Here is a 10,178-nt window from a genome sequence, read left to right as displayed (position 1 = left end):
ATGAACCAGAGAAGATGACTATATGAGCTGGCAAGCAAGACACAGCACAGGGTTATACATCCTTCCTTAGCTGGATCCAGGCAGCAGTTGTTTCTCAGCTCTCTGGTTCATCACAGGCCTTTAACCCCGCTGCTCCAGCTCATTCAGCTCCAATACAACAGATCTACAAGCTCCTCCTCCAACCTAGAAACGGACACAGATCATGTAAAGGAGGAGCCAGAGCAGACAATGTGGGTGTGTGCATTCACTGAATGGAAGAAAAGATGGATCATTCAAATAGACTAAATGAATATCAAGAAATATTTTATTGTACGTGTAATCAAAGTTTAAAAAACAGACAAGAAGGAACAAAGGACAGATTTATCTAGCATCTCTTAACTATGTAGGGTACAGAAATACAACTAGTAAAGAATTAGTACATATTAGTACCCTTTGCTCCCCTTCCCTGGCCCAATGAAGATTATACAAGCGAGATTAGTAATGCTTCAAATCAAGCCTTCTCAGTAACTGCACACTTGAGTTGACATAGTTGAAAGTATGTTCAGTTTCATGAGAGAGTATGTGCCTTCAAAACAGTTGTTTATAAACAAAACACTATCCCTTTAGTGGTTTGTAAGCATTACTTATTCAACACCAAGAGTATACTTAAATGACTAATGATTTAGCAGCCATAACTGTTGTGTTATATATGAACTGACACTATCTTTAAGTATATCAAGTATAGAAAATAGATTCCTTAGGTTTAACAATATGTAGTAGAGAATATAATATCTAGTGGCAAAACCATAATGTAAGGTAAGAGGCTGTCAAGAAGCAGAGGAAGTATTCACAGGAGCGGGGGAAGCTGCATGCTGAGAGCTGGGAGCACGTTGGCTAGTCAGAACTCAAAAAGCTGAAGCTCAGGAGTGCTAGCTGCAAAGGAGTTACACCTCAGTATCATTGGTGTAGGTTTCAGAACATCTGGTTTGAAAAATCCCACACCTATGTCAATCTCTTAGCTTAACTCATGACCCTAGAGCCACCCTGCCACAGCACAGTAGGATCAGTTCTAACAACCAAACTCCTGTTCTGCCTTATGTGCTGTGAGGAAGAAGCCTTTCAAATCTCTTCCACAGCCGGCTAGGAAGAAGTATGAAAGTGAATGCAGAGCATTATCAGAGCTTATTCAACCCCTCAACCACTCAGTTTCCTTCCTAGTTTACAAGGGTGAAGGCCTTTGGAACAGAAAGCTGCAACTTCTTTCCAGTACAAGCTGATATTCTCTCAACAGCTTAGAAATAAGACTTCATAAAAAAGTGAGCTATACAGCTTGTAGCAAGGGATGAATAATATCAGTGTGCCAACTGCTGAATCCCAAATTGAAGGCAAGACCAGTTTTGAGACACCCACAAAAGAGGGATTTGTTTATTTGTCAGTGATCCAATAAGCCTAGCAAATTAAAAGACTCCACAAAACTTCCAGAGAAGGCCCAGGGAAAGGCAGACAAAGCCAGATCCAAAATAACAACTAACACATTCTGGATTCTAATGCCCTGTGGAGACTATCGTCAGCTTTTTGGCCTAAAATGCAGGCGAATTGTGACATGGAACATGATCTCCATCTATTTCAGCCTACAGCATGGTCCAACTCAGATTGTTAATGTCAAGTTACACAACTAGCACTTGAATTCACTAACACTCATAGCACCACTTGATTGTTGCTGTAAATAAAGAGAGTCTAACCCTTAAGTCCCCTGCCAGAAACAGCCCATTACCTTTGATAGTTGTGCAACATCACCACCTGAATGGGCCAGGTGACCTACCCACAGTTTTTGTCCTTACAAATGCAAGTTTTCAGAAAAATCTAAATAGCTCCAAGCTTAAACTCTGTGACACATTAGCTTGGTTTTCAAAGTTTCAAAATCAGCTCTCCTTACAATGTTCAAATGTAGGAAATTCTCACTACCGACAGATCAATTTATTGACAATCTCTCAGTGGTCATTTCCTGTATGTGCCAACTACACAGTCATAAAAAGCCTCCCAGCTCTTCTTCATAGTTCTTAGCTTTGAAATAGGAAGGGATCAATATAGGTCTCTTAGGATTAACAGACCTAGGTGTAGGTAAAAAAAGCAGCTGTTCTGTACCTCAGTAATTATTGCACAGTATTTATCTGTTTCAAGCAACACCAAGGCAGTATTTGAATTTATGCTGCACTTTTAGCAGAGACAGGTTCCCTACCATTAAAGAAACATAAGCCTTTCCACAGGAAAAAGTCTCTAAAAATCAAGCTGGCCATTTTTTCTCAGCCATTACATTTAACAAGGCAGATTCGCTTAGCTTCCCATTCTAACAGCATTATAGAGTTTTCAAAGTACATGGCACACACCTATGGTCTGTCTTTAGAGTCGAGTAGCTGGGCTGCACAAATTTGTAAGAACTACAGAAGTTTATTAGCTACACTAAACACCACTTAAAGAGCCTAGATTTGTTTGAAGACTCACCAGCTACTTAAACAGAACAGTTGTCCCACAAAAGTGATTTCACTAGTAACTGAACTTGAAGATAAACACTACAAGAAAGCCAATAAAGGAAATCTTGTGTGATCAAAGGTTCTCTTGCTATTTCATCTGAAAGAAGCTACCTGCCACTCTGAAGTTTCTCCTCCTTCCATAGGAATAACCAACATACCTTTTGGAGGCAGTTTAGACAGAGACTACTTAAAAGTGTTTCTGCGAACTTCTTTTTGGAAGAGAAAATAAGTTATTTTACTATTTGCACAAATTGAATTTACTACACTGGTTTTACTCTGATAATGGTTTAACTACAAGGTATCTGTACAAGATATATCAGCAGAGATAGCACATGGTTAACACTGAGAACATTGTAAACTGAGAAACAACAGGTCCTTCCATCAAGGTGTCACATTGCAGGTAAGCCATTTTACATTAGTCCAAGAGCCTGTGAAACTGCACTTCCGCACCAAGGAGAGTCCTGGTGAGCCCAACAGAAAAGCTGTGTTCTACAAAGGTGACTGTCCATCCTGGAACAGCAGCAGGAGAAGAATCAAGCAACCAGTGTTTGCAGTAATATTCTTAAGACGGATTCCATTCATTCGGTGCATATTGCTGTACATAAGGTGCAAAAACCTGTCAGGTATGAGATCAGCGCGAAGAGAAGCCAGTTGCAAGGCTGCAACCAACTACTGGCGTCATGTCCCAGATCTGGAAGAAAATATGGGTGAGAATTACATGGCATTACAATAAGTCCCAAGAGGTATTTCTGTAAGAGGCATGGAAGCAAACAAAGACCTCCCTGGATACAAACTAATAAATCCGTTTTAAACCATACTTGAGGAAAACCTCAAAGATTTATACCAACCCTTACAAATGAAAAGCCAAACTTTGGCTCAAGAGAGTCCTCTACGAGTTCTCTTTAGGCCTATGCAAAGTGCTATGCAGTTTGTTATAAACGTGTTTACAAAGGGATAGACTAGAACAGTCTCAGTTCTGACACACATGGAGGAAGTGTAGTGTAAGCACAGCAAGATTTTACATCAGTCTGATTTCACGTCACTGTCATAACCAGGGCTTTTAGTGGCAATGCTCCAAGAAGTCTGGCAGCTCAGAGTAAAGGAAGCCTGCATATTTCATCATGTCTGCATCTTTAAGGCCACTGGCATATTCTCCTACTGTTGATGCCTGTTTTGTTTGTCTGGAGGACATCAACAGTTCTGACAGCTAGACTCCATACAGCAGAGTTACAGGTCACTTCCTTCTTCAGCTGCAGGAAGAACAGTCTGCAAAAGAATACAATTCTTCCTGCCCACAACAGTTAGCTTTGTAGAACAACTGTCAGAAGGAAAAAAGTATATACAAATATTAGTTCTCTTATTAAGTATCTCCGATACATGCAGGAAAGAGGTACATGAATACCTTCACAATCCGGTCACTCCCACAAGTCACCATTAACCCTCTGGAGATGTCCATGGACATGTGTGAAATGTTGTGTTTTCCTTCATGAAATGTTGCCAAGGACGTACGGCTGCAAGGGAACAATTCAAATGAAAGCCAGCCATCAGATGAAGCTTGATGGCATCACTACAGCAGTGCAAAATAAACAGAAAAAAAAATTAAGTTGCTCAAGTACCCATAAATCAGTCCTGAGAACTGCAGTGCCATATTAAAAAAGGGCATAATTAAATTAGCAAGTCATGCTATGCCATTGCTTGCGTATTTATACAGGTGACATTTCCCAGCCTCCTGCAGCCTGATTGTTAATAATACTATAGCAGAAATGGGACACTGCATTAGCAAATAATTCTACTTGGTTATGAAGTCAAGCTCAGCCGCATTTTTTCCTGCTGGCTCTAGTGAGTCACCTAGGGCACAGCACCTCCCTTTTTTAACAAAACCCAAACCACTCCACCAACAGAAAAAAATCCACAAACCAACTAACAACAGCAAAACAAAAACCCCAAACACACCCAAGACTGGCATCTAATTACTTTAGTCCTCTAGCATTCCAGGTGTCCAAGATGACAAGACAGTGAACAGCGAAGTTCTGTTCATAACAAAAAGGGGGTTCCTTACTTGCTAAGAAGAGTTTAATGAGACAAACAACATTAAACCCGATTTGCTTGCATGGGGAAAATAATGCTGGGCTGTGAGGAATATTCCGATAGAAACAGTTTTCCGTAAGTGTACATGAACTAATGCAGATACATCCTGGCAACAGTGACGCATTGTCAGGCATCCATTTACCTATTTTAAGTACAATCAATAGCCTTTACCTGACCAGAAATCTTGAGACATATGTTTCAACTCTAGATCTAGGCTCACAGAAAAAAAGAAACAAAGTGGATAAAGAAGTTGTACTACCACATCTGATCCAAATCAGCTTGTAAAGCCCCTTGAGGGATCTCTGCCACTGTAATGCTTGGAGTGCCTGAGGCAAAGGTGCCCTATTAGCAGAGTGTCAGCTTGGTAGGTTTGTGTAGTATCATGTATGGATATGGAGCAAGTACAAGGGTTTCTGCACCCCAGCAGAATTACTTTATTATTCCTTAATACTCACTCTTCATCCTTGATGGACTCAAAACAGGAATCACAGACACGGACCTGGAACTCAAATCCCATGATTGGGTAACTTGACCGTTTGGTACTGCACTTGCCACACACTGCTTGCCCGCATTTTCTGCAATGATGCTTCATGAAGGAAGAAGAAAATAAAATAATCACTATATTGTACCACCTGACCACCTTATCAAGTGTTCACTGATCAACAAAAAAGCTTCTAGTTTTCAACCTGTTAGGAAGCCTTCCATTACTTCAAGCAAAGACTCCTGAGTTCCAAACAGGAGTTGGCCATTAATGGGTTTACCTCAATAGTCTCCCTGACCACGCTCTTCTCCTTTTGCAAGCTCCTTCTGGGAGCAGGGAAAAAAGAGGGTTGAACAAGCAATCAATGAAATAACAGTCTAAGAGAGCCAGAAACAGATGAGTGTCTTGGTGCCTGTCCGAAAAGAAAGTTATCTGGAAAGCTTTCACATTCCAGCCTAGTAAGAACAGGGCCATCACTGTTTCACTGAACCAAGTACCTTACAACTTGTTATGCTGCAGTTTGCTCAGTTATGGGGCACTGTGTGCCACTTCACACAGCACTTGAGGCTTAGCTGTCCACAGCTCCCATGTACAGAAATATTCCAAGAAACCCAACAGAGCACTCCTAGCACAGCCTGCTTTGCCCTACGACAGAAGTTTGATGCAATGCTTTCCATAGAATTTGGAAATATCTTAGCCTAGAAGGTGTGACTTCTCAATAAACCCTCACTTCAAAGCAGCACAAAATGCCAACTGTTTGAAAGATCTAACAGCTTCAGTAGTTTTCTGTTTGCATTTTGCTTAATTGCTGAAGTACAGCTAAGCACTCAAATTGGCTATCTCACCTGTCTCAACCCTAGTGTCTTTGTGTCCCACATTTGCTTTATATTCCAGAAGAAAGGTTGTTCACACTTCTGACAGGAATCGCTTTCTAGCCATTGAGGAGCCTACAAAAGATCAAGAGATGGAAGTAATCAGAATAATTTTAGTTCATGCAACAGCCGAGGAAGTTATCTTTTAAGAACCCAGAGTAAAGTTTTACTTGGAAAGATGGTCTGTCTCAGCTCTGGACATTACAACAATAGATTGCCCACAGTACAGTATACAAGAGGTTTAATACAAAAAAACTGAAACCCAAGACAGTGATGTGTTAGACACACACCTCCTATACTTTTTAAACCCCCAGCAATATGTTAGTTACTGCCTTAATAAGAAAACAAATTCAAACATCTAAGTTATTAAACTTGCTACAGGCATTCAAAGACTGCTGCTGTGGTTGCTTAGATGATTTTTAAGGACTAGTGTAATCCAAGTTGTAGAAACTGAGGCAGTTATTCCCTCCAAGAAAAGGAGTCCAAAAGTAAATTCTGAAGTAAATATCTTTCCTGCTTCCCTAGGACTGCAGTTTGAAATAACCAAGAACTCATCTGTATTTTCCATCCTGCCTACATCTCCATTAAGCATCCCTTCTCCTACCCACATATTTCTCCTGCCACAAATGGACTAGGCCAAATGAAAATAGTTAGAGCTTTCACACTTCTCAACGCTCTCAGATATTTCAACTGAGCACCCTCGTAAGGGATGGAAAGAGAGGCACAGCATACAGGCTTGAATTGGAACATGCACATTCTACACAACCTTACACATCTGATGTGAGAGGCTCTCTAAAATGCAACAGGAAGAAAGCTGGAACCATAAAGATGCTTGTCTTCTCAAATCACTTACATCCATTGTTGATAACAATAAAACAACAGTATTCAAGTTGCACTTCCATCTCGCCATCAATTTTTGTTAGTATCAGATGTCCAGTTCCTACACCTTCAACCTCGAGCGCATCCCCTTCTTTCCCCCATGCTACTGAAAAATATTGCAGAGGGTAATAAAAAGTCCAGTGTGGAGAGTGAGAGGAGAGTAGAAGAAATGAGTTGCCTCTCCAAGTGAAAACTTCCATATTGCTGCTTTCAGTTACTTACACTGGCAGTTTTCAATTAATATCATATTTGAGAAGACAAAGCACTTGGTCTCCCTCTAACAGAGAAACAGGATAATTTTCTATTCTTGTAACCTTAATTTCAGGCATTAAATAGGAAGTAAAAACCTGCCAACACTACCAACACTATTACCAACATACAGCTGGATCAGTGCAAGATCAATAGTGTTGCTGCTAGTGGAGTTGTTCCTTTTAATCAAAAGGAACATTCTTATGTGCATATTTGAAAATGCCCTATGACTCGCTAGCAAATGCTTCAGATGCAGTATGTTCATAATTCTTCAAACATTTACATTCTCTGCTTTTGCATTGAGCTTGATTAGGTTTTTTTCAAAGAATTCTGATACATCAAGGCTGTTCTAAGCTAACCGTATTATTTTAATTGTACTGAAACTGTCTATTATTTAGAAGATCCCTTAATTACTGCATGCAGATCCAGAAGAGAAATGGCCACATCTTGATTTCCCAACTGTATTATAAGTCAATTCCTTGCAACTACAAAGATTCATAATACCACAGACATTTTGAAGATAGATCATCATACCAAGAATGTTAGGAGTCATCTGCAGCATTCAGTGTGTTTAAGGTGACAGCTCGATGCATGTGAGAAATTAATTCTTAAACATGACACTTGCATTTAAGGAAACACAACGGGGCAAGGAAGGCTGACCCTTAAATACTGCTTTATAGAACAACCAAAACTAATTCCTGGAATTATGGTTTAACCAAAGACAGTAGCAATATAAAAGTTTCCAGTGCCCACAATGGATATGAACAGATGCAGAAAGAATGCGGATGGGAGGCTAAGGTGCTGTGTACTGAAGTATTAAAAAAAAATTGGTTGCGGACTGAACCTCTGCATTCTGAACCGCATCTCAAAGGCAGCATCTCGCTTATTTAACTGCTTTGACACCAGCTGAGAACTTATTTCAAGACTGCTGAAGCACAGTTCTTTGGTTTCTATACTAGAGAGGCTTGCCTGCTTTGGAGTGTTCCAGTAGCAAGGGCTGTAGCCACCATTCCAGCGAACAAGTCTCACTGAGATAAGACTAAGCAGTACCAAGCCTGTCCTGCATGTCTGTCCCGGGAATCCACCTGCTACAATGCAGTATGGACAGCCACTAGAACAGAGGAGGTTTCAATAATATCATTCATCCCTAAAGTTTCAGGCAATATGAGGAAAACAGCCTGCAGAACTCTTTGACCTACGCCATGATCTTACCTCTTCTCGGCTGATATCCATGTTCCAAACAGCAATTCCCCCATCGGCTGAACAAGACACCAGCTGCCGCGTCAGCTGGATGTAACAGATAGCCTGCACCTTGTCACTGCAAACAAAATAGACGCTGTTTGCCCATAGGTATTTAAACAAAGCTTAGTTTCCAAGCAAATCACAATTTATTCTTGTAAAGCTACTGAGGAAGCCAAAACTACTTCCAAACACTTTGATAAGTGTACTAATTGAAGCTATGAAGGTGAGTGAACAGACACTGTCACTTAAGCACTACCTTAGCATCAGGATGTTGCCTAGAATGGTGTTCCTATAGTCTTGACCAGAATACCAGAGGTACAGTTTCATGTTAACATTTGCTGTCTGTAAGCATTCACAGTGAGCATCAACTGGCTCAGAGCGTGCAAGCAAATACCCTTTGGTGTTGGCAAGGACAGCCAGGTATCAAAACAGAGACAACTGGACAAATGAAGAGAGACACGTTTCAGGACATAGCCAGGAAGCAGGTGGAGCTTCCACTTTTTCTAACAAGTCACAGTAAGTCTGTAGCTGTAGAGCAAAGCATGTATTTACCAATAAAACGGTTTAATCTTAAGTAGTCAAGGCAAAAATAAGTCCACCCTAAGAAATTAAACAAAGGGTATCAATGGTATTAGACTACTTTTCAACATCTAAGTTGAATTAAAAAAAGCCATTCTGCTTCACAGAAGAACTTAATTTCCCATTCAGTACGAGTGTGACGTTTGAAGAGACACTAACAGTTCTGTAAGTCCTCACCAGGACACATGATGCAGAAGTAACAGAAGTATAACGTCCTCCAGTCACTGACTTCAGTTACATTTTTATAACCTATTACTCTAGTACTAACCTAGTACTAAAAGTACTATTAGTTCTTTAGCCATAAAATTAAATCCTTAAGATTTAACAAGAGTTCTAGTGCAAAGGCTATCAATCTTGGTCAAAGATGGATGAAGGTATTAATGGAATTAGAAAGGAGGAGAACGCACTATATAAATACAACTTTAAATATAAACAAGATCCCTATTCCCAGTGCATTTCTAAGCAGAATATATCTTCAGAGGCAAGCTGTCTGTCAGACTGAATTAAGGCCCTAGATTTAAAAATGGCAGCTAGAGTTGTGTCTCTGTAAGAATAGTTGATTAAATACAGACAACTAACTACCTAACCCACAGAGCAGTGGAGATGTGACATGGTTTCCTGAAGTCTAGAGACACATCCCTGTAATTTAGCCTATTAGCTTATCACCTCACCGATAGAGACCGTGAACAGGAACATACTGAAGCTAATTATACAAAGGTACATGAATGTGCTTATACATGAGTTATCCAGCCTCACCCTCACAGGAACTCAGCGAAGTATTTGCAATACAGAAGCATGCAACATAAAAGTCCAAGCAAGATGATTTAGGATTTTTACCTAAATCATTCTAGGTTCTTTCTAGAACCTACTTTTATGTTATAGTCTCCTTACTGATGGTTCAGAAGTATCAAACATGAGAAGAAAAAAAAAAAAAGATTTATCAGTAAGACTTTTTTGAGTCCTGATTATCCTTCTTTCCCCTCAAAGTCTTAAGTGTTCTGCAAAAAGTTATTTTCTCCATCATTCACAAAGATTCAAATATCTCGCAAAGCTATTTAGTCTTCCTGGGACTCTGCATTCATTACACAATGTGTAGGATAAATAAGACACCACTACATACTGATGTCCCTGGAGCAGCAGCGTTCGCCCCTTCCTTCCACCAATATCCCACATGATAATGCTGTGGTCAGAGGCACCTGAGAAGAGCAGCCGTTGAACAGGATCCCACCACAGGGAAGTAACACTTCCTAGGAAAGAACATTCTGCAGTTAGATCTTA

The 10,178-nt window shown here is 40.2% G+C and overlaps 1 protein-coding gene across 1 annotated transcript in view; it reads right to left on the bottom strand.

Moving 5' to 3' along the window:
* Positions 1–286: 286 nt before the first annotated feature.
* Positions 287–10,178, bottom strand: part of WDFY1 (WD repeat and FYVE domain containing 1) — a 28,874-nt gene continuing 18,982 nt past the window's right edge. Inside the window, exons 7-12 of the mRNA XM_069864806.1 lie at positions 10,021–10,147; positions 8,292–8,397; positions 5,925–6,026; positions 5,054–5,184; positions 3,913–4,021; positions 287–3,201 (exon numbers count right to left, since the gene is read on the bottom strand). Of these exons, the coding sequence (XP_069720907.1) occupies positions 3,142–3,201; positions 3,913–4,021; positions 5,054–5,184; positions 5,925–6,026; positions 8,292–8,397; positions 10,021–10,147 (635 nt within the window). The 3' untranslated portion in view covers positions 287–3,141. The remainder of the gene's footprint in view (positions 3,202–3,912; positions 4,022–5,053; positions 5,185–5,924; positions 6,027–8,291; positions 8,398–10,020; positions 10,148–10,178) is intronic.

Source organism: Phaenicophaeus curvirostris, chromosome 10 (genome assembly GCF_032191515.1).
Source record: "Phaenicophaeus curvirostris isolate KB17595 chromosome 10, BPBGC_Pcur_1.0, whole genome shotgun sequence".
NCBI lineage: Eukaryota > Metazoa > Chordata > Aves > Cuculiformes > Cuculidae > Phaenicophaeus > Phaenicophaeus curvirostris.
Note: the sequence above shows the minus strand (reverse complement) of the source record. Positions and strands in the feature narration are given on the sequence as shown.